At 45.8% G+C, this 23,666-nt stretch overlaps 1 protein-coding gene across 1 annotated transcript in view; it reads right to left on the bottom strand.

Moving 5' to 3' along the window:
* The window catches only part of SEMA6D (semaphorin 6D), a 60,569-nt gene that overhangs the window by 5,096 nt on the left and 31,807 nt on the right, over window positions 1-23,666 (bottom strand). The window contains exons 2-16 of the mRNA XM_075531643.1: window positions 7,573-7,736; window positions 7,051-7,162; window positions 6,430-6,490; window positions 6,265-6,327; window positions 6,078-6,179; window positions 5,753-5,843; window positions 5,148-5,267; window positions 4,367-4,455; window positions 3,041-3,258; window positions 2,802-2,933; window positions 2,293-2,448; window positions 2,024-2,197; window positions 910-1,050; window positions 738-815; window positions 229-290 (exon numbers count right to left, since the gene is read on the bottom strand). Of these exons, the coding sequence (XP_075387758.1) occupies window positions 229-290; window positions 738-815; window positions 910-1,050; window positions 2,024-2,197; window positions 2,293-2,448; window positions 2,802-2,933; window positions 3,041-3,258; window positions 4,367-4,455; window positions 5,148-5,267; window positions 5,753-5,843; window positions 6,078-6,179; window positions 6,265-6,327; window positions 6,430-6,490; window positions 7,051-7,162; window positions 7,573-7,681 (1,708 nt within the window). The 5' untranslated portion in view covers window positions 7,682-7,736. The remainder of the gene's footprint in view (window positions 1-228; window positions 291-737; window positions 816-909; window positions 1,051-2,023; window positions 2,198-2,292; window positions 2,449-2,801; window positions 2,934-3,040; window positions 3,259-4,366; window positions 4,456-5,147; window positions 5,268-5,752; window positions 5,844-6,077; window positions 6,180-6,264; window positions 6,328-6,429; window positions 6,491-7,050; window positions 7,163-7,572; window positions 7,737-23,666) is intronic.

Here is a 23,666-nt window from a genome sequence, read left to right as displayed (position 1 = left end):
CTGCAACATTGAAAATGGTGACGGAAACCAAAGAAACCAGTAAGAGTCTGCTCTAGTGCACCCCCATGACCAAACGGCTCAGCTTTTGCGAAGTTCAAGTTAAAATGCTAGGTGGAATGTGTCCCGAGTCATTAAAAAGGATGATTGTAAAAAAAAATTTTTTTTTAAGTCTACATGCAAATGTGATCCAAAAGAAGTACCAGGCAGGAATGAAAGACTCCATCTTACCATTGCAGTCCCCCAGGTGGCTCGTGTTGCCATATTCAACGTCTTGCTCATACCTTTCCGCGCTGTGGTTATGGAAAGCAAAGAAGGTGTTGGTTAGCCACCCTTTGGGGAACACACGGGACAACCGAAGCGAAACCCAAGAACACAGCCCGATTAGCAAGGATGGGTCGAGAGAGGAGGGACACATGACATTTCGACATAGCATGCTACAATCAGTCTTGCTATGTCAAGTCCGGTAGCTAGAATACCAAAGAGTAGAATCACATCATTTTTGTCTCTCCCCGTCCCACCCACCCCCAGTCCATTTCCCTCAGGTATGTTGTTTACAATCTCTTTTCCCCTTTCCTATCTACAGGTGTGGTTGGTTTTTCTCCCAGACCACCACAACCAACAACAAAATAAGGGCAGGTGGGGTGGGAGGGTAGTGTTATTGGAGCTTTTCCGAAATGCCTAGCTTTACGACCTCAACGAGAGAGCTCCTCCCAGTGAAGGTGACCAAGGGCACTTACAGCATCCCCGGGGTCACTCTTCCACAGGTTCCCTCCTTTAACCAGCCACAGTATGGGTCACGAGCTGCGATGCAAGACCTGTAACACAACCAAGCACAGTGTAACGTGGATTAGCGTCATCCAAGGTTTTGATGCCGCCAGATCCAGGGTAAGTCGGGAAATGCCAGCTTACTTTTTACAGGATCTATAGAGCTCACAGCGACTGAGGGGAATCCGAATAACGCAGGTAGAGAATGCTACGTATAATGCGTGGCGCTCTAGGTCCAACTGCAGTGAGATGACTTTTCGGTCCTCCTGATTCTCAGCATTGCACCTGTTTTGTGGGACACACACAGGTAATGTGACGCTATCGGGAAGTCAAAAGCTAAATGAACAAAAAGAAGGGAATGTTGACGTGGTTTCCACCAGCACTGGGAGCTGGAGAGGTTGGAGGAATAGCCGGGTAGTAAACCAAGGCAAGCTCATAATTTGGGATTTAAGAACTAAGTGGTTTCCCTTCTACCTCTCTGCATGGTTGGTTCAATTTCAGGCAGGGCAAAGGTTCTTTCATTTTTGTTTTTTAAGATAGCTTTCCTGTTTTCTAGTGCATCCCAAGACCAAACAGCTCAGCGCTTCCGTGAAGTTTAAGTTAAACTGCTCGGTGGTATGTGTCCCGAGTCATTAAAAAGGCTGGGTATAAAAATGCTTACTTGCAAATGTGGCCAAAGGAAAGGCGAGGTTAGAATGAAAGAATCCATTTTACCAGGGGAGTCTGGGATGCTCTAAGGCCAAGTCAGACTACTGAGGACAAGAAAGATCTCAAGGCGTCAAGATTTTCCCATGGGAGATGGTTCTGCCTCTCTCAGTTGTCACCTTTGTCTCATTTCTCTCATCTATGTCTTGTTTGTTTGAATGGCCCCAGTCATCTTTTATAAAAGCGAGTAGAAAATTTGTTTTAACTAGAAATGGATTCTCTGCGTGTGCATGCAAGCACACACTTAGAACCAACGTAGCATCCCCCAGTGTATCTGCAAGGTAGGCGGGTGCTTCTAAAACGTTCCCACTTTTCACAGGTGAAAACTTAGGACTTGAATCCATTTGAGACTCATCAACTGTTTGCCCTCCTTGCCCTAGTGGACTCAGGAAAACAGCAAAGCCAAGATTTATGCCAGTGAGGGGGGTAGCACGCACACACACACACAATGCAATACTAATGCACCAAACCACTGCTGATTTAGAGAGCTGAATGGAAAGGACTGGATGCAACCAACACGGGCAATGTCTGAGCCTCCGAAAGGAACACCTACTTGGCGTGGTTGAAAGCTTCAATCTCTTCCAGTAAAACGGTGTCATTCAACGCGAAGGAACTGGTCTTTGCCAGAATCTTAAGGACAGTGCCGGCTTCGGAGCCAACAAAGATGATGGTGTAGTTCTGGTAGGGTCCGGCGGAATGATCAATGGCAATGGCTGTCAGTCGATACCTATGAGAAGACCAGCGACGGGTCACTGCGAGAGGCCAACAGGAAGAGCAGGGTTCATTGAGTGCGGGGCACCACTGCGGTCTGCACCTGCCTACCTGACCCGTGTCTTTGTGAAACAGGGCTCGTTGGCAATGGATGGAACGGCCAAGTCCATCAGGGAGTGCGACTTCATGAACGTCAGGGTCTCGTCAGGGAAATTGATGGACGTTTCATATTTTTCTGCAGGACCATGCTTGGCACAAGAGCCAGGCCTAAAAGGGAAACACGGGAGGTTTTGGACTAGTTTTGTTGTACTGGGCATTTTACCTGGGCAACAAGTCGCGAGACAGTCTCACAGAAGTGGTGGAGAGAGAAAGAACAGGGAGAAAAGGCTGAGCAGCAAGGCTGTTTCTCTGGATCGATCCTACACACGGTCACTCGCCCGTGCTGCAGGTCCCAGGCCTACATTTATTAAATGGCTGCCTGAGATGCTGTGGAGGGGCCCCTGAGATGCTGGCGGCGGGACAGGGGGAAGGGGTTGAGCCAACTGCTCTCTGACAACGATGCTTCCGGAGATCAGAGGCTTGGTCCTACCGACCTCAAACCTTCCATCTTTGTCCTTTACCTTGGCTTCGGGACTCTGCTTTCGTGGACTGCTGCCCAAAGAGAATCAGGCGATTTCTGCTCTTTAAACCGTCCTCTGAATACTCTTTCAATGTCATCCATGCTAAACACGCAGACAGCGGAACCGGGAATGCTGACAAAGGAGACAACCGTCAGGAAGGAGACTTGACTTTGGACCCGCTCTTGGTTCCCGAAAGCAAGCGTGGATGGGGCGTTGCAGTGCTAAGCATTTGTTCTCACCTGTTGAACTGGGTGGTAAACACCCCGACCACAGCCAGTACGCCGTTGATTTCGATAATGTTCGTAATCGACTGCAGCACATCGAAATAGAAAATCGACTCTCCGGTAATAGAACAGTTCAGCCGAGCCTTTAGAAATGAAGTCCAGTGTTTTTCCAGGACCCGCTGGGAGCCGCCCATGTCGTTCTTACATATCCGGGCCACGCGGGAATAGAGAGTCTGCCCAAGGGACAAAGGTAAAAGCAACAGAGGTCTGAGCAGGGAGGTGGAATGGAAAGGAGAGTCTGCTATGGAAGGGTCAGAAGATACTAAGGATCAATCTAGTTCTAAGGAGTCTAGCAGCCTTCTCTTGTGGGATCTGGATGGGAGGAAGGCAAATGAGATTTACCTATGAGAAGAGGATCATGTGCATGTTCTGCCAATTGAGCGCCGGGAGATGTGTGCTCCCGCACTGCCTTGCTATATGGAAACCGCTCCTACCTATTGCCTCCCACTCTGCTGTCGCCCCTTCTGTGAAGGACGCATGCCCCCCTGTAGCTGGGCACAGAAAAGGTGGCACTACTTTAAAATCACAGGGGCTCTGACTGAAACAATGGAAACGGAACAGGGACCTCCACTTTCCAGCCCGCCTCTGGACACAGAAAGAGAAACAATTATTAAATGACTTTCTAAAGCAGTGGTTCTCAACCTTCCTAATGTCACGGCTCTTTAATCCAGTTCCTCATGTTATGGTGGATCCGCCAACCATACATTATTTTCCTTGCTACTTCATCACTGTCATTTTGCTCCTGTTATGAATAGGGGAAGGGTCGCTCGACGTCCCCCAAAGGGGTCCCGACCCACAGGATGAGAACCGCGGTTCTAAAGCCTTAAAGAAGTTTCAAAATTGTCTAGAAAGAACCCACTTTGGAGTGAGTCAAATAGGGCCTTCTTTTTGGCTTAGCCTGCTGTTCTTCCGCTCACTGCTGGGGAAGTCTTCCAGCACACATTCTGATCAAGGCCCTGCACAGTGCCAATGGTTACCATCCTTGCTGCCAACTAACAAGGTGGGGATTGACTGACCCCGAGTGCCTTGGAAGAGGGGCCTGGTGATCTTCTTCTGAAAGACCACAGCCCTGGAGCTCCCTACCAAGCCCAGTTCGGTTCTCGCAGGCACGAGATTGCCATGCGTGGCAGTCAACCCAGTGGCCACTGTTGTATTGATCATCTTGGGATGAGCTCCCGACCCATCTCGCTGCACGTGACTTGACGTGCACCACGCTGAGGATTGGGGAGTAGGTCACAGTCATGCAGAATCAGGCGAAACAAGTCCAGTGTGTATACGTGCCTTGTCCAAATAACTATGTTCCACAGCAATTTCTTGAAAGAAGAAATAGACAAAGTTTCCATACTCAATGGCGTGAAGGAAGTGTGGCTCTGAAAGGAAAAAAAAGGAAAACAGATATTTCAAGGATAATTTAATTAGCATTAGACCCCGGCAACTAGGTGTGACTGACAGATGTCACCCAGTTCCCTCCAAGGCAACGAGAATGCCGATAGGCCAATGGTTTTGCGAAGTTCCAATATGGGTGTGTTTAAGCTTCAGAGAACCCAGTAGTCTTTAATGTCAGCTAATGGGCTGGAAAAAGGCCTACAGGGAATGGAACTACCACAGAGGTCTTTGTTTCAACAGATTTATTCATTAACCTATTTAACTAGAGAAGAAAACCTCTTTCACTAAGAATGAAAAAAATCTCGATTTCTAGACTCCAAAGAACAAAATGACTCAGCAGATATGGGACGACCCCTTCTCACTGTTAACTTTCCACGTTCGGGAGCAGGGCGTGAGCCAGGGTTAGGACATGCAGTTAGAGCTAGACAATGAGGTACACCAAGAATACTTTTTATTTTTTTAAATTTGTTTTTGGGTCACCCATAATAAATCTGGGACGGACAGATCCTTTGACGTGAACATCGGCTTCAAAACAGTTTGTACTTGGACTTAAGAAAAAAAAACCACTAACAATATCAAGTCATGCACGGAATTCCCCGATGCCTTTGGCTCCTGTTCCCACCCGAGCCATGCCCATTGCCCTTGGAATTCCTACACCACTGCTCTTCAAAGGTACCTTTTATCCATTTGGAATCATATTTAATTGTGCGGAGAGCAGACCCATCACCCAAGCTTCGATAAATCACAGCATCACTAGCCAAGAAGTCAGCCACTGTGGCAGAATACAGCTTCCCATCTGAAACCAAAGATATGATTTTGGTGAAAACAACCACAGATTTCCTGAGATCCTAGTTAGCATGTTACACCCATTGGAATGCTTTCAGTTGCGTTTGTTCCACGCCTACACAAATAAACCTACACCTGATGCATACAACCCACCAGTGACAGTTTGGCCCATGCTGTTGCCTCATTCTATAAGTCACCTAATTCTACAGGTTAACTAATTCTGCAGGTCACCTTAAGCATCAAAAAGTTAAGCCGTGTGTCCAGGGTCACTGGCCTAGCACATAACAGACCATCAGCACCCTGGCACTATAAACTGAAATCTTCTCATTTTCCATTCTTCCTTTCTGGAAATTTGTTCGTGGATCTTAGTCTTTGAGAGCCCTATATCCAGGTGGTTATACAAGCTCTGAGCTGTGGTTTGTCTCTCCCCTTTCAATTCCTTCTGTTCCTTCAATGCCATTAATCATTGACTTTCCCTACACTTAAGGATCTTACCGACAAAGAGGGCAATGTTGGTTTGTTTGGGATCAAACGGGCATCGTGCCAGGCCGCTGATTTCTTCCCCATCATACTCTAAGGTGTTCAACTACGAAAGCAAAACAAATAGCTGGTGTCATATCTGCTCAAGGCACCCGCGCGGGTAGGCAAACGCTTTATCTGGGCTGAAATTCTAAACATAAAATGCTGTCTTTATCCTTCCATAAAATAGATAACCAATTACTGGGTCAGGGCAGGAAGGATCTCACTAATAGCAAACAGCAAAGGAAGTGACATTGATATGAAACAAAATAAAAACGCACATCCTAGAAGATATACTTACCTTGTAGTATCGACACATGGGGTTAAACGCGTTGGTCCCACAGACAAAAACCATCTCATCGCTCCTCGGAACAAACACTTTGATAAAGTTGTGGCATTCGTCCTACAGAGAACAAGGAGTATCTTCACGTTGGCCAGTCCACGTCGGTCTCTGAGATCAAGCCCAGAGGGAGACAGATCGCACTTACCTTATGCTTGCCCTTCATAGCACAGTTCTCTCGGTCCTGCTGCTTTGACCGCCACGTCAGTTTCTGTATGAACCAAACAACCATCGAAGGTCCATGTTTAACTGGGGACAGTTTGGGAGGGGAGGGGCCATGGCTAGAATAAATTGGACAGCGACCGCTGCTCACCTTTCTTGGTATGACCTCTGTTTTGGGGATTTCGTTTAAGTTCACTGTATACACCTGATCCCTGTTGGAAACAATGCACCAAATCACATCATGCAGCTAATGCCTAACAATACTAACCCGCTACCCATTTTCTTTTTACACATCTGCCGTGAATGTGTTTTGGGGATTTAGGTTTCTCTTGGTCTCAAACAACGTCAACAAAGGGTGCTTTCTCATTAGTGAGAAGCTTTTCGGTAGCCATGCCTATAGTTAGGGAGCATGAAAAGCGCTTTTCTCCAGGCATAGGTCAAACCGCTACTTGATATTAGCATACTCATAATTCCAATATTTGCTTGAATAATTCGAAGTTATAAAAGGAACAGGAAAGATGCCCCCTCTCTCCCACTGCTCTAGAAAAAGGAACAAGAAGGGTGTATGTTTCTTAATGGCAGTAAAAAACAGCCCTGCGGAAGGCATTAGTTCTGCATTTTGTTCCTGGTACACAACACCGATTCTCTTCGCTGAACATTTTGGGCTCCTTGATCACAATCACATATTAGTTTTCCGTGAACTAGACACATTAATGCAAGCCCCAGAAGAGAAAAGAATTTTAATCTAATAAACCAACGAGAGGAAAATTACCTGCCAGCAATATAAAGCGTGTCTCGAATTTTCACCATCAGCTGAAAGTCCAGCCGGTGCTGTGATTCATTGCCTGAAGGGCGTCCCCGGAAAACCGGATATTGCCTTGAATCTGCAAGTAAAAATGGGCGAAACCATCAGTCAGGATTATGGAGCTGAAGAATCAATATACGGCATTGATTAGTTGTATATACTAGTTGTAGAAGGGTTGTAACTAAATTTCTCTCGGAAGGTCTTGAATATAGATGAATAAAAGATGGTGACTCTCAGCAAGTGGGCTTTGTCTTTTAACTGGAGATGTGTCACCTGTATCTAGGTTGCTTGAGAAAAGAGAGTCCCTGACAAGACTCTCCCGCAGTCTCCAACCACTGGAGCCGCATGATGGCGGACGAACCGACCGGGTGTGAAAACACACAACCCCTTCACCCTTCAACAACAACAAAGCCTGCAGGAATCGGTCCAGAAAGCCAAGCCAAGCCAGCTCCCTTCTTGGAGAAAAAGCCTGTTCTCTCGGTTACTCACAGTGAGAGACAATGGTGTTCAGGGGTACAATGTCCTCAGGGAAACTGAGGACCCTCCGCTGGGAAATCATCAGCAAGAGCATATAGGCACAGGGTAAGAGGAACTTCATGGTGGGCCAAGGTGAACTCCTGAGCAGCCCCGCCTCAGAAATCCCAGGCAGCTACCTGGAAAACAGAAGCCACGGGAAGGAGTCATATGCTGTGGTCAAGCTCTGTCCACATTTATAATCGGCTCAGTTTTCACCACCAGCTCCCTCCAGCACCCCCTCCCACCAGGAATACTGGCAGTGGTGGATGAGGGAGCTTGGAAGACCCAAGATGGCAGTGCTCCAGGCCTGAGGGGGAACGTCTGGTGAGCATATTTGTAAGCGGCTATGAGGCAGCTACGGATGTCACCACAGCAAAATCACTGGAACCCCAAACAGGACGGCTGCTGCTGTGGCAAGACGATCGGCAAAGTTTGGGGTTTGAATATTAAAGGCCAATATTCACCCTTCCCCACACCCCCTCCTGAAAATGTCCCCAATCCCACTCTCTTTGATCACAAACTAATGAAGCTATCTCACAAGTACCCTAGAAGGTAGATGTCCCCCCCTTATCAGTTCATTGCTTAAGTCCACAGCTCAATCCAAGCTTTTGCCTTGAGATCCTCAGTGGAGTACTAACTGCCAGACATTTGGGAAGGCCAACATGGAAGCACTCGGGGGCCTGAATGACCTTCAGTCAAGGTGAAAGGGAATGCAAAGAAATGAAGTGATTTTTAGGAGAACCAATCAACCAAAGTGGGGCAGGGAAGAGCAACACAGCTGACATCAGGCCACTGGGGAAGTCTAACTCGTCACGTAATACCATTTGGACACAAACTAATACCCTAAGTAGGCCCAGCTTCTCAGCTTGATTGAATGTCTGGGCTCTAAGGGGCCTTAGGGATCATCGAGTTCAACCGCCTCATTTTTCAGAAGAGAAAATTAGGAGCAGAAAAATTACGGGACTCGCTGAATTTCATGGCAAAAAGAACCCCTGGTGACAGCGTGGCATAGGCAGCGGGCTGCGAACCTCAAACCTGGTGATTGAAACGCATCCGCTGCATCCCGGGAGAAAAGGTAAGAACGGCTGCTCCCGGGAATGCTGGGAGCCGTTGCACTGTGTCTTACAGGATCACAGCGAGTTAGAAGGAACTAGACAGCAATGGATGGGAGTGAGCATAGAGCCCAGACCCACACCCTCGGGGTCCTGACAGGCCCTTTGCATCAAACTAGCCAAGTCAACGCAATGGCTTTATTTTTCTTCAAGAAGGTCACATCACAAGGTATTTGAAGAGAGTGAGATGCTCATTATTCTATGGAGGTGATGGTTTCACAGCTGCATGCATAGGTTACATTTGATCAAATGGGGCATTGAAGTACCGTACATACTCGAGTATAAGTCAACCCGAATATCAGCCCAGGCACCTAATTTTACCACAAAAACTGCATTTAAAAAGTGCCAAAAAATTCGGCTTGTACTCGAGTATATATGGTATGTGTACTGTTCTTATATCAACTACATCTCAAAAAAGTAACAGAATTTTTTTTAAGTAGCAGTTCCTGCACAATCATGAAGTTTCAATCATTTTAAGGATTTCTCTTTTAAAAAAAAAAAAGAAATCACTTTATTGGGGGATCATTCAGCTCTTATCACAGTCCATCCATCCATTGTATGTCAAGCACATTTGTACATTTGTTGCCCTCATCATTCTCAAAACATTTGCTTTTTACTTGAGCCCTTGGTATCAGCTCCTCGTTTTTTCCCCTCCCTCCCCGCTACCCTCTCTCTCATGTACCCTTAATAATATATACTTTATTATTATTTTGCCTGATGTCTCCCTTCACCCACTTTTTCTGTTGTCCGTCCCCCAGGGAGGAAGTTAAATGTGGATCCTTGTAATCGGCTCTCCCTTTCCACCCCACCTTCCCTCCACCTTTCCGGTCATTTTAAGGATTTTTAAGTGTTGATAATCAATTAGAATAATACACTAATTCCCTGGCGAGCCCACAGGATTGGTACCTTTGTGAAACTATGATGACTCAGATTTGTCACTGATACCACCCTTTCCGCATTCCAGATGCCAGATCTAGCTAGGTCTCCGCACAGTAAACGACTTCGCTCTGTTCCTCCCCCCCACCCCACCCTGCCCGTCTCATCACCTTAAGAGCTTGAGAGGACAGCTTGAGAATCATTTAAATTGGAAGGCAATCCAGCTGTTCATCCGTAGTCCTACTGTCCATGTGAGTCTATTTCATGTCACATAGACACATGAACACACATACATGCTCTGTGATGCTCAAGTTATTGCTCTTTATGACCAAAGCGGAGGCCAAGCACATGTGACATTTTGAATCCTGCTTTTGCAAGAAGAGGGTACTATTTCAACCAAACTGTCTCACCGATTGAAGTCAATATAAAATGCCCTACAGAAAACACGAGAGAAGGATCTAGAACCACATCAGGGGGTACCCAAGTTGAGAATGTAGAGTCTGGTGCCAGTCCAATGTGAATTTGACTGGCGCTCCACCATGGATGACTGGATTCACTGTTGAGGACAGGTTCCCCATAAGCTCTCGAAGCATTAGTTGTTGTTGTTTTCTCCATCTTTATGGACAACACTATCTTCCCCAGTGGATGAGTGCTTGGCACACAGTGCATCCTGAATGAAAGTAGTTCTCAACAATTTCTTATGGGAGAAGCCGAATTATGGGCAGTGTGGCCTTTAGCGTCTAGGTAGAAGAGATTCTAAAACATAAAAATGCTATGCTGCAAATTGTTCTCTTCCTTGACAAATGAAGAGTCATTTTTAAACAGTAAGGGTCAATTCTTAGGATATATTTAACTGTTGAGCCTATTGTAGAACAATCACCATTAATAAAAGATTTTCACTCTAGTGTTTGTCAGATAGCAAAAATGGGGGCTTGGAAATTTTGTGGAGAAATTGTATTATGTTTTCATTCTATTCTTCCATGAACTCTTAGAAGCCCTCTTGAATGTTTACCTCTTGTAACAGAGTGACCGCTTTTAGTCTTTTGACCATTGCCCCTTCCCATCTTCCTTCCCCAGTGTTGCCATTTATAGAGAGCCCGAGAAGCGGGAGCCTTATAAAATTATGGAATTTGCCTTTGAGAATTTCATTCTGCTAAGCCACCTACCCTAAACTTCATCTTCTCTATGAAAGTCACGAATTTTTCTACTGGGTGTCTGCGAAACACACAAACAAGAGCAGTTAAACCTAAAGAAGCTTAGAACGATCTAAATGAAATCAGGAAGATAGTTCTGCGTTTCCACCCCAGGCGAGGCATCTTCGCATTCCTCACCAGGTAGCCGGAGCTTTGTTGCGCCAGAGAGAAGTGCTGGAGGCCCCTTGGCAGCAAGAGCATCTCTCACAGCTGTGACCCGGCATGGAGGCCGAGGACAGAATCTCCGCTGACTCATTGGCAAGCACCCAGCTGCCGGCTGAGGTACCGTTTCCTATAACTCATGCATCTGACACACAGAAAGCAATTTCTCCTCACCCCCAGTCGACTCTTCCCAAAATAAAGTCACACCACTAACTGCTTCCTGTTCCTGCACAAAGCTATTTTATATAAAAAACCAAACCAAAACCCTACTTTCTGGTCTTGCCATAGAATTTATAAACGAACCGATTTAATGTTATGCTTATATCAAAATAAGGATGAAAGCGGGCAGGAAGAATCTGGAACAGCCAGATGGAAATGTACTCTGAGGGGATTTATTTATGGGCCGACCCCTCAGCCTCCATTACTCTTATTTAATTTAAGGAATGCCTTCAGGAGGGTAGCGTTCAGTTAAATCATGGCAGAAGGTATGCTGACTAAGGGCAAGGCAAGAATCAGAACCACATTTTGGTAAACACCCCAACCCCCAGGTAATACAAATATGAGTTCAAACTTGCTCATGTCATTTATTTATTGGCTCTGGGGCCTTATTTACCTTGACGTTACCTCTTCATGCCTTAGAATCCTCAACCGTAAAAGAGAAATAACTGTCATTCATATGTCCTAAGCTCTTCTAAGGATTAAATGCGATAATTGATCAGTCTAAGAAGCACAGCACATGGCCCACAATCAAACTTTAGCATATATGTATATGTATATGTATATATATATATGTATATATATATATATATATGAATAGCACATGACTACTGTCACTGTTACCTCTTATTTATCAAAAGCAATTTAATCCCTATATAACTACTGGCAAAACTGCTTAAGGATTCTAACATAAAAATTACAGTCCATACATATGTAAGTCTTCAAATGCCATGAAGTTCACTACAGTGATAGAAGATTAGGTAGGACTTCATACAAGCACATGCCCACAGGAAGGGGGACGGCACTAGCTTCCTGTGTACATTTTTAGTACGGGGTTTGCCTGCGGGAAGTTACTTTGGGTTGGAGAGATGTTACTTGAGTAGGTATATTTTGTCATTTCTCTACATTGCTGCTATGGAGGCCTAAATACTATAAAGAAAGCTAATTAAAGGATTTAAAACTTGAATGGCAAGGTCCAGAGGACACAGGTGCAAACAGAAAGCCCATCCTTTACCATTTCATGCTCTCTTGAGGCAGTTTACAGCTTTAAGGCGCACAAAGAGGAGACGGTAACTATAAATTCAAAAACAAGATTTTCACCATCTCAATTTGAAGACCAACCTAAGAGGAGGCATTCTAGTAAATCTTCAGAGATTCTAATTTGGGCACCTGAAGTCCTAAACGAGCAGGGGATTCTGATGTTGGTTGACCCTTACCATGACTCCCACCTGGTCCCTCATAAGTGCACGTCCTGATTCGAGGGACACCATACTTTCTCATATCAGCTGATTTTAGAGGAGCTGATGCCAAGAGCCCAATAGAAAGTAAATGTTTAGAAAATAATGATGGCAACATGTGTGCAATATGCTCAATATAATTGATTGTATGGGTTATTACAAGAGCTGTAAGAGCCCCCAATAAAATTATGTTTAATTGAAATAAATATTTTTTTAAAAAGAAAAATAAGGGAAATCTCCTTTGTAAAAAGGTATTATCATCCAGAGCCAATATTTTTTTTGCATAAATCATTCTGCATTAAATTAGAAAATATTTTACATTCTGCCCCCCAGAAAAGACCAAAAAACCCCCAAAACCAGATAGTAGAAACAGGTTCCCAATTGCTTCCTATGCCCAAGAAAATAGAACAAAGTTTGACTCTTTCACCAGACAACTGCAATCTACTAAAAAAGTATCAAATGCAAGTACTGCAAGTCGAAAGAACAATAACGGAAACTCCTCAATCAATGCGCTTAGTGCCAAATTGATCACAATGGAAGAGAAGGCTGTAGAACTACCAGATTCAGTGCTACATTGTTACCAGCAATCAAATGAAACACACAGCAAAGAGGTGGGAAAACAGACTTCCTTCGACAAACAGCATGGTTTAAAAGAGCTCATGAGAAACACAGAGACCGGATGAAAAGGCCTAACATGGATGTAATTGGGGTCTTTGAGAGTCAAACGAGAGAGGGCAGAAGCAATAACTGATAAGGTGATGCCTTCTTTTTCTTTTTTTTGCACAACTGACAAAAGACCATAAGGCACCCATTCCCCAAACTCGGAAATATCTAAATCCAAAGAAAATTGCACTCAGATATGTACATGATAGTCAAATGCTGAAAACTACGACAAATTTTAAAAGGTTCAAAGCAGGCAGAGAAGAAAGGGCATTCAAAGGATCAACCTTAACACAAGAGTAGACTTATCAAGACTGTAAAATGGAATGTTGGAAATGCTAAAGAATATAGAAATAATAACTAAGCAGCCTAGAATTACACCACCGGTGAAACAGTCTTCGAAAGTAAAGGGGGAATAAAGAAGCTGTAGGCAAAAGCAAACAACCAGAAACCTCAGAGATCTGTGTTGCTGGCACACCTAAGCAAAAAGTGATAAGGAAAAGGGGCTCGTTGGGCAAGAACATCTCTGAGTGACACGACCGCAATGTGTTCTTCTGGGGGTAATAGCATCGCGGCCAAATTCGACATTAATAAACCGAGAGGAATAATCATTTCTTCTTTGCAGCCCAGACAGCGAGGTTATTCCAAAGGATAAGGATTCAGAATCTAGTAAGCTTAAGGTTTCCCCAGCTCAAAGAATATCAAAAGCTAACATTGCTTTTAAGGCCCTCTTCTACGGATGCCATGTTTCAAGAAAGAGATGGTCAACGTCTAATATGTCATCTATTGCAGGGTCTCAGAGCGGTGTTGGTTTGTCCGAGTTCCCAATGACTAGTTCAGAACCCGAAGCTCTTATAAACATTTGAACTGTTTTCTTATTGGAAGTTCTCCTTGTCTTCCTTTAGACGACATTCGTCCACCACTTTACCCATCTTCCTGAATCCCCCCTCTGATTGCCTCCCACTCATTTTCCCCATAGACACAAGAATGATCCTTTTTATAATATAAAGCTCAAAACCTTCCAAAAACTCCCTGCTGTTTGTGCGTGTGATACAGCCCAAATTCTTATCATGGCCTTTAAACTTCAGGTTCTGAGGCCTGTCTTGCTTTCTGGTCTCTTCTTGCACCCCTCTTTCCTTGCCTTTGTGATTGTGTCACCACCTTGACACTGTGCCTGACCGTGAAAGATGCCGTGCTACCTGCTAGAACCAAGGTTTTCTTTGCTACTGGTTTCTCTGTATATGTAGCCTTTGACCTAGTTCAGTCTAAAAACCAAATCCATTGCCGTTGAGTCAATTCTGATTTCGCAGCAATCACTCAGGACAGAGTAATACTACCCCAAAGAGCTTCCAATGCTGTAAATATTTCCGGAAGCAGACGGTCTCCTATGGTGGGTTCAAAGAGTCAGTCTTCCCGTCAGTTAGCAACTTAAGGAGAGTGTTCCTGGGGCACCATGGTCTCTTGCTCAAATTAAGTTCTCCTAATTTTTCAGAGCTGTGGGAAGTCTTTATTCATTGCCTTGGGGCAAGCCCATTTTAATTATCAATACTTAACACAACCGCAAATGAACTGCAAATGAACGAATGAATGAAGAAGGAGAACGAGTCCTGTGTCTGGGACCAACCTACACCCTGCTGAATATCTCAGGGCAAGATTCGCATTTTTGGACTGCTGTCTAATTTACATCTGGAAAATACTTTGAACAACTAATAGCAACAGAAAACAGTGAGCCCAGGTAGGACGGGAGCCCTAGGTCCAACGCTTCAGCATCAATAGTTTTAAGGAGAGAAGCAAGGGTGAAACTAGAGCTGCCATGTGGGAGGTCCCATTCCCCCTGTCGTCTTTGAGAATGAGGACACCCGTGTGAAGAATTAAGTGTCCTGCCTGAGAGCCTCACATGACCAGGTGGAAGGGGGGTTGTGAGTTTTAGATTGATGGAGAAGCCCGTTAATGGCTATTCCTGGGAGTCTCCCAACACTCAGAGACGTGTAATTGAAGGTCATCCGAAAATAAAGGTTTAGGGTTATATACCATTGACGCGTCCAGATTCCAAGGGGTGTGTATTCTGTTAGGCTTGGGATTTTCATCTGTTTCAGTATCCATATTTAATGAGAAGTGATATGATAGCTAGGCTGATGATATTACCTTTGGAGAATAAAGACATTTTCCCCTCTTCCACAAGCAAGTAAGAAGAAGGGATGATCAATGATCACCAGATATATATAGATTCCTTCAGATTCCCAGTCAAACTGGAGCCAGACAATCTGCCCCTTGTGAGCACCGTGAAGAATTCCTTGCTCTCAGGTTCACCAGTGCCTCTTGACTGATGTCGTCTTTTGGGGGTGGTGCAGGGGAGTGTAATCACGTACACGGCTCTTATAGCTGTTTTAATTCCCTTCAAATGACTGGCCAGAGCATTCAAGCAAAATGTGTAAGACTTTGTATCAGGGACTTGGTCGGAGTGGCTCTCCTCTGGTCCTTCCCAGGTCACATCCTTTCCGATTCTGTTGTGTCAGCAAGACATCAGCTGGGGAAAGATTGCATCAAGTGCTGGGGACAACATTCCCAGTGGTTCATTGTCAATGCCCATTCATATAACAGCCCCAAATGCTTCTTTCTCTCCACTGAGCAGCCAGAGGGAACCCGGATCTCAAAGTCAGAGGTCATTCACCCCTCTTTCCTGAAAGTAAAAGAGGAAATATTTGTTCGGACGTGTGACCTGAATGCCTCTCTGGCAGGAGAGGGAGGGGGAGCAGAAGTAGATATTCCCTGAATGGGAAGAGTGGAGCTTCTTCTGGAGGAAGTAGCATGTGTGTTGTGTCTGATCTCCAGATACACAAACACAGGAAAGGGGAAACCGACTCCACACCAGCCCAAGGCTAATTTAGATGAAACTGAGGTCAGACAGGCCTCCACCCTTCAACCTTCTTGATCCTACTCTGACACCAACGTTCTCTCCCAAAACCTTCAACTTCGCTGCTATGTTTGATTGGCCATCTCTTTGGCCACATGGAACCCGCGGGCAGCACTCAAATTATGGGAGGAAGTTTAGGAGGGACGTTAACAGGCTACAAGTCAAGATCAGAAATATCATGGATACAGTTCTTTCGTTCATAGGACTTCTTCTCAGCCTGCCAGTAGGTACGCCTTTCTCTGGCCTTCAACTTCTCAGTGATGCAGGCTGCTTTGGCAAGGCTTATGATGCTCCTGGAGCACCGAGAGATTCCCAAAGGGAACCCCACTCTACAAGCCAGCCTCTTGCCTGGAAGACGCTCACTTTTACTCATTCAGTGGTGCAGTGGACCTGGACCTGGAAAGATCTGTGTGCCACAGTGTGTGCTGGTGCCTCAGTCCCCACGTCTCAATGCAGAGATCTGACACACTCCCCTCTTGATTCTTTTCTCTAGATGGACATGGGGGTCTTTGTTCCTACTTCTGAGATGCTTCAGTTTACACACAATGGTAACCCCTAGGTACTGCTATTTACTAGACATACAACTGTGGACACTTTATTCAACCTCTCGAAGTCTCAAGAATCCCCACATAAAATGAGCTTGATAATAGGACTAGTAACAGAATAATGATAAAATGAAACTATCTCTATAAAGCACTTGGCTAAAACCCCTTGCACATTGTAAGAAACTAATAATTTTTAACAACCATATAGTTATCATTTTTATTAATAGTTGAGGCATATTCGGTCGCTTGACCTTTAAAACTAACAGCCATCCTGGATTTCTTCTTTCCTCCATATTCTCTTCCTACGATGTCAGTACATCCTATTGATCTGTCTTCACCATCCTAGAATCAACTCTTAACTGATCTCTGTTCCAGAGTAATGGTCCATTCTCCACAAAGCTACCAGAATGATCTTTCCAAAGACAAATTGTGTCAGGTTACTTCTCTCCCTAAAATCATTCAACAGCCTCTGAGGGCCTATATGATATAAACTGAATTCATTTCCAAGGTTTTCAAGGCCCTACACAATCTCATTCTGTTGCACCTATTGATACTCTGTGCAGTCTGTCCTTTCTAATATGTTCTTCCTGGAAATGCCCTACTTATATGCTCACAATTTCCCTGTCTCCATTGATGGTCCTCTTCCTTCCACCCCACGCCAACCCCCCAAGCCCCCAGCCACACTGCAGTTCTGACCCTACCTGACAGGCGGGACATTCTTCTAGTACAGACCTTCATAATTCACACAGAGAACTCATTTTGGTCTCTCTGCATGTTTTCTCTGAGACTGGGCTGCTTACAGAGAAAACCACATCTCATCCATCCTCTTTCTTCCCCAAACAAGGCCCAGGGACTGAAAGCTCAGGAGTCCTTCAGGAACTCTTTAAAGAATGGATGAAGAAATCACAAAGGAGGAAGCGCTCCTCCCCAGGTGTGCTAGCTGAGATGGCCATGGCCCTTGGGCCACATGGCAATGAGCATTTGCCTTCCACCTCCTCTAATACCTATGGGCCTGCCACTCTTCTCCCTCAGCCTTGGTGGGCGTCCCCAGTACCCCCAGGTGCTGCAAGACCTAAGCTTTTTTTTGGTGACAGATGTCTCTTTTCACAGCTACCCACCATCAACAGACTGCTCTTTGATCCAGGGGGGATGGGTAGCAGAAGCTTAAAGGAACACCTGATGGTTGTCAACCCCCACCACTGAAACGCAAACGCATTTTACAGCTTTTCACAAAGAGATGGAAAAGCCAAACTCTACCTGAGATTAACAAGCAGGGTATATGGGACTGGCATAGAAGAAACCCTATTTGGCCTTGTTACTACCCCAAGCGGGGAGGGGGGTACAAAAACAAACAAACAAACAAATAAACAACTCAGCTTGTCACATGGCTGGCTGATGCCTGAGATTCTGCAATGAGAAATTATTTTCTTTGGCTGAGGGCCTTTATGCCGATAATAAAGCCAGCAGCGCCAGGGCATAACACAAGCCAGAAATCAGGAAGAACACAGCACTCGGGTCATTTCTTGGCATAAGAGAAAGGGAAGGGGGTAGTAGTTGCCATGGGATGGAGAATAGGGCAGGCTGGGGGTGTGGAAACCTACTGTTGGCTTTATTAATGCCTGGCTTTTATAATCAATGTCTTCCTAAAAGTTGTTTATTTTAAGTATACCAGGAGAGCTGGCTATTTAAAGGAGCTTTCCGCAGATTGAAGCCGTCTTCATACAAGGTCTCCACTTTTAAGCCTGGCTTTTCTTCTCAAAAAGCATCCCAGAACTGTATATCTGAATCCCTAATGTTTCTGGTAAAATATTAATAATTCAAATAAAAAGAATTAAGACTTAACTTAAAAGGAACTGGGCAGGAAGGGGCAGAAACAGGCTCCAACGTGTCCTTGCCAACTCCTCAGCCCAGCTGAGCAGGGACTCTAGAGTCTGACCTCTGATCACGACCACGACTCCAGAGAACACAACGCATCCCATTCTTGAGCTCCAGAGGAGAGAGCTGGCTTTGTGAAACCAGAAAACTTAGGACCCTGGTACGACGGAGAGAGAAAAAAGATAGATCGTAGGAGGTGGGACTGGTAGGAGGGACTGCAACAGTCTCCTCTTTTCCGAGAAGACTGAATGAAGGGCTGCCAAAGGTTAGGGAACGAACGAAAGCAAAGCAAAGCCTTTTCCTCTGTTTCATCTCTTCCACACTCGGCACACAGATAGTCCCAGCCAGGCCAGGCTGCTCCCATTGGGCCCGCAGGAAACGGAGCCATTCGAGACAAAGGAAGAGTTCAAGGTTCCAAGGGATGGCGTGAGGTGGCAAAGGACTCGGTCTGTCGTTGGAAGATAGTGTGCTTCTACCAGATGACCTGCTGGGGCTGCCATATGGTCCGTGTGTGCCATTCTGCTCGGGATAATAGAGTCTGGGCTCGTGCCTGGTTCTGTCCTCTGGGCTGGGGTGTTTGTTCAGATTCTACTGTTCCATGCAGCTTCTGAGAGCCACCACGGTGGCTGATTTAGATGTACAAGGAACATGAAAAAATAAACAAACAACCCTCCCCGCAAAGTCAAAGGATACTTAGGCAAGGAAGGACGGAGGAGGAGTTGCGGATACCATTCATGCCTGACAAATGGGAGATCAAACGCAGATCAATTCAGAGACTTCTCATGCAACAATGGTAAGTCAGCGTAGAACCCAGATCTCATGGCACAGCGTAGTGATCTGAGTTTACCATCAGTGCCAGGAACTATGAGAATTTGCTCTGTATTCAGGAGCTTGCGTCTTCATGCTTTCTATTCTACAAACTACCTCATCAGAGAATCCCAGGTGATGTCATGCTTTTAAAAAGTTGTTGACGGATTTACACGAGGCTAAAACAACGCTGAGAAAGGAAAATGGCCTTTAAACCATTTTTGAAAGCCAAGAATTCTTCAGCCTGCACTTGTCTCATGGACCAATGCAGTCAATTGTAATAGTACAGTTCTTAAAGTTCATGTTAGTGTCTGGGGGATCTTAAACTCTTACAAGCAGCCATCTACGATAAAATGGTCTTTATTTAGCCAGAACAACAACAAAACCACCCTAAGAATCAGAGATGAGTGGAGAGAAAATGCTTTGAAAATGATTAGGGCAAAGAATGTACAGATGTGCTTTATACAATTAATGTATGTATATGTATGGATTGTGATAAGAGTTGTATGAGCCCCTAATAAAATTAAAATTTAAAAAAAGTATCAGAGAAGATGCTAGACTATAGGATTGTCTACCTAAACCATTACCTAGTCTATCCTGAGGCTTGGAGAATTAGATAACAACCGGCTCCCCGACAGCGTGTTCGGATCAGGAACACAGCAGATGAATCCTGACAAGCCAGGCAGGAATGTGGAACAGAGCTTTACAGTCTTAAGGAAGCAAGACTCATCTTCAATTAACTCTTCAAACTCTGAATCAGAACTGTCCCCTAAAGTCACCTTTAGGCAGAGTAACAGTCTAGACCAAAGGGTAGCGATGGGTACCCTCTACCTAGTGCACACACAAGACTCATGCGTAAACCCAAAGGGAGGAGGGCGATGTGAAAGTACAGATGAGAAGGCTGGGGTGGGGGAAAGGGGGGGGAGCATGTGCACACGGATCAGAAGGCATGAGGAGACCCACTCCATGTGGAGCAGGTGCACATCACCACTGCCCCGGAGGCTAGACACAGTGGGGTAGGAGTGGGTTCCGCTGTCTACATTGTCCTCAAATAGCAATGAAATAATAAGAACCGCTTGTTCACCTTCAAGCCTTTAAGACCCCAGACACTATCTCTTTCGATAGCCGGGCACCATCAGCTTGGCAATAAAGCCCACATGGACGAAGCACACCAGCTGGTGCATTCACGAGGTGCCAAAGGGACCAGGTATAAGGCATCATGCAAAAAAAAAAAAAAAGGAATATATATATATATATATATATATGTGTGTGTGTGTGTGTGTGTGTGTGTGTTGTGTACCATAGTGAATGAAGGGGGAAGTGCAGAGTGGAGACCCGAGGCCCAAGTGTCAACCACTGGAGATCCCCTCATAGAGGGGTTTAGGAGAGGAGATGGATCAGTCAGGGTGCGAGGTAGTACCGATGAAGAACACAGCTTTCCCCCAGATCCTGGATGCTTCCTCCCCCCAACTACCATGATCCGAATTCTACCTTGCAGGACTGGATAGGGCAGAGATTGTACCCTGGTGCATATGGGAGCTGGAGGCACAGGGAATCCAGGGTGGACGATACCTTCAGGACCAGGGGTGTGAGGGGCGAGGCTGGGAGAGTGGAGGGTGAGTGTGTTGGAAAGGGGGAACTGATTACAAGGATCCACATGTGACCTCCTCCCTGGGAGATGGACGGCAGAGAAGGGGGGGAAGGGAGACTCCGGATAGGGCAAGATATGATAAAATAACAATCTGTGGATTATCAAGGGCTCATGAGGGAGGGGGCAGTGGGGAGGAAAGGGAAAAAAAAGGAGGACCTGATGCAGAGGACTTAAGTGGAGAGCAAATGCTTTGAGAGTGATTAGGGCAAAGAATGTAGGGATGTGCTTTATACAATTGATGTATATATATGCATGGATTGTGATAAGAGTTGTATGAGCCCCTAATAAAATGTTAAAAAAAAGAAATAATAAGAACCAAAAGAAGTCCTGGCCCGCTCAGGATGGCCTCGGAGAGCTTTTATTTTAAAACCTTGGCCGCACAGTCACTGTTGCTCGTCTGTGGTCATGGTCAACTGGGGGAGCCCAGGCAGGATTACGGAGGGCTCCGAAGGATCTGAAGCACCGCCATGCCTGGTACTGATCCATCCAGAAGGAAATGCGGTTCTGACTTCGCCTTCAAATTGTACTTCCTGGGGGAAGGGGCGAAGTGCACAGGACTCCGTACGGTTCTTGCAACTTCCTGTGGATGTGGAATTATTTCCAAGTGAAGACATTTCTTAAACTGTATTTTGTCTTCCCAAATGACAAGGAGGCCCCCTGGGCGTTAGGTGTGCCCCCCCCCGCCCCCCCGCAGCTCAGGACTGAAAAAAGAAGCTGTAACCAGGAAGGAGGAAAATAAAAGGCAATACTGAGTTTTATGGCTAGTGAAAAAATTCTGTGAGGCCTCAACCTGAGGCTGGATGGAGGCACCTGGGACTCATCTGCCAGAAAGACGTGGGTCCCAGACTCGATCCACCTCTGTGTGCACAGAGGCCGACAGGAGTGTAGGTGACTTTGTACAAAGTCTTAGGTTAGCGATGTCTGATGTTGACTACATTCCGTCAGCTAAGACCTAGAGGGGTGGTTGGCCGCTGTGCGATGTTAGTGGGTCCGTTCTGACAGAGAGCCCCACTGTGTGGATCAGCACAGAGCATCGCACACACACAACTGTTATGTCTCAGGTCATGGTGCATGGCAGCCACTGTGCAGATGCTCCTTGAAGAGGGCACGAGAAAAGTCGTTCTTATCAGAAATGGGACCGGGCTGAAGCCTGAGCAGGTAAACACAGTGCTTAGGAACATACGCCCTGGTCCCACGCTGCCTAGGGAGGAGGGCCAATTGTGCCACTTAACCAGGTGTTTGACTTTGGGCAAACAACTCAACTATTGTGTACCTCAGGGATGTACGTTGGGAATGAAAATTACAGCTCCCTCATAAAGTTGCCGTGAGGATTGAATGTGTTATCTGAGGGGTGGAAGAGAAGTAAGCACCTATACAGCTTGCTACCTTTATAATGGTAATTGCTATCAGACCCTGGGGGGACCCGGAAGCTTATGTGGGATCAAAGACTCACCGAGAGGGTCCAACACTGTGGCTAGAGATAATCATGCTTCCAACATTATATTACCTTTATCCCTACTTTTCTTTCCTACCCTGTGAATCACCTCAGGGGATGTTAATCTTGCCCTGGATTGCAAATGCACCTGGAAATAACAGAGCATTAAAAAAAAAACAACACCAACCCAACTACAGAGTTCAGCAACCATGACACATCCAGTCTGCCTCGTCCAGCTTCAGCTTCCTTGCTCCTTGCCTGTCCAGGGAGAAGCGGGATTTAGCCTATGTGATCCCTCCCTAAAGCATCCGCTCAGGTGTCCCGTTTAAGATGCCCAGTTTGTGCCTGGAGAGCAGGAGAGGCTCCTTCCAAAAGCAAAACGATTCTCACTGCAAACTTTTCTGTACCGCGTTGGTGTGGCCCAGGAGACCAAGTGCGTCCGCTCCTCTGAACCCCAAGACAGGAGAGCATTGTGCTCACTTCCTCTGAGCTGTCATGCCAAACCACAACTAGGTCTTACAGTAAAATCGGAGCGATGTGTTGAAGACTGAATGAGTCTCAGCCGGCATTTCTGAATGCGGACTGGGCATTCTTAGCGTGTCCCAGATGAAGCAGGCAAGGGTTAATTTTTCTGTCCACAACTGGGTGGCCCGAAGAGGAAAACAGCTCTGTAAGTACCATGTCCAGCTCTCCCTGACTGTGGGACAAGGTGGCCCCGGCCCTTCTTCGGCAGTTCCATAAATCACGGCCACGTGCTTTTTCAGATTGTATGACACGTTCATGGGAAGCCTATGTGACATACACCCAAGACCACGAAATTTCTTAGTCTCTCTGTGCTTTCAAATGTTCTTCAGAGCTGATGGATATATTTTATACAAGTCTTCTGTGTTCTGGGCAAAAAATCAGAGCCACCAACCTCTTAGGGATATTTCCTCCCAGACAAGGTCAATACTGGAACTTCAAACTTTTCTGGTGTCTTATGATTTTTTGATGCAAAATGTGCTTTTTTGTGTGCTTTGCCCATCCAGGTTCACAGTTCCGGGCAAGCGTTCTCTCCACGGAACTTTCTGTCAGCTTCACAAGGAAGTAGTAAGTCTTCTCTTTCTGGTTCGCTCATGTGCCTTTCACACCCACCACGGTGGCCAGCACCTCGCGTCTGCTCAGTAAATGTTTGCTGAATTACTCAGTGAGTGTGTCTCCTTCATGGACTCAGGGTTCGAGACTACACTGTCTATAAGAACGTCCCACATCAGCCACAGCTGAGTCTACTACACTGTCGATGAATCTCTGCATGGCTCAAAATGGACGTGCACAGACAGAAATAAAATCTCCATCCTGCAGCGAAACCCAGCAGTGGTCTCACAAAGACGCGGCCAGAGAGGG

The sequence above is a fragment of the Tenrec ecaudatus genome, chromosome 14, assembly GCF_050624435.1.
Source record: "Tenrec ecaudatus isolate mTenEca1 chromosome 14, mTenEca1.hap1, whole genome shotgun sequence".
NCBI lineage: Eukaryota > Metazoa > Chordata > Mammalia > Afrosoricida > Tenrecidae > Tenrec > Tenrec ecaudatus.
Note: the sequence above shows the minus strand (reverse complement) of the source record. Positions and strands in the feature narration are given on the sequence as shown.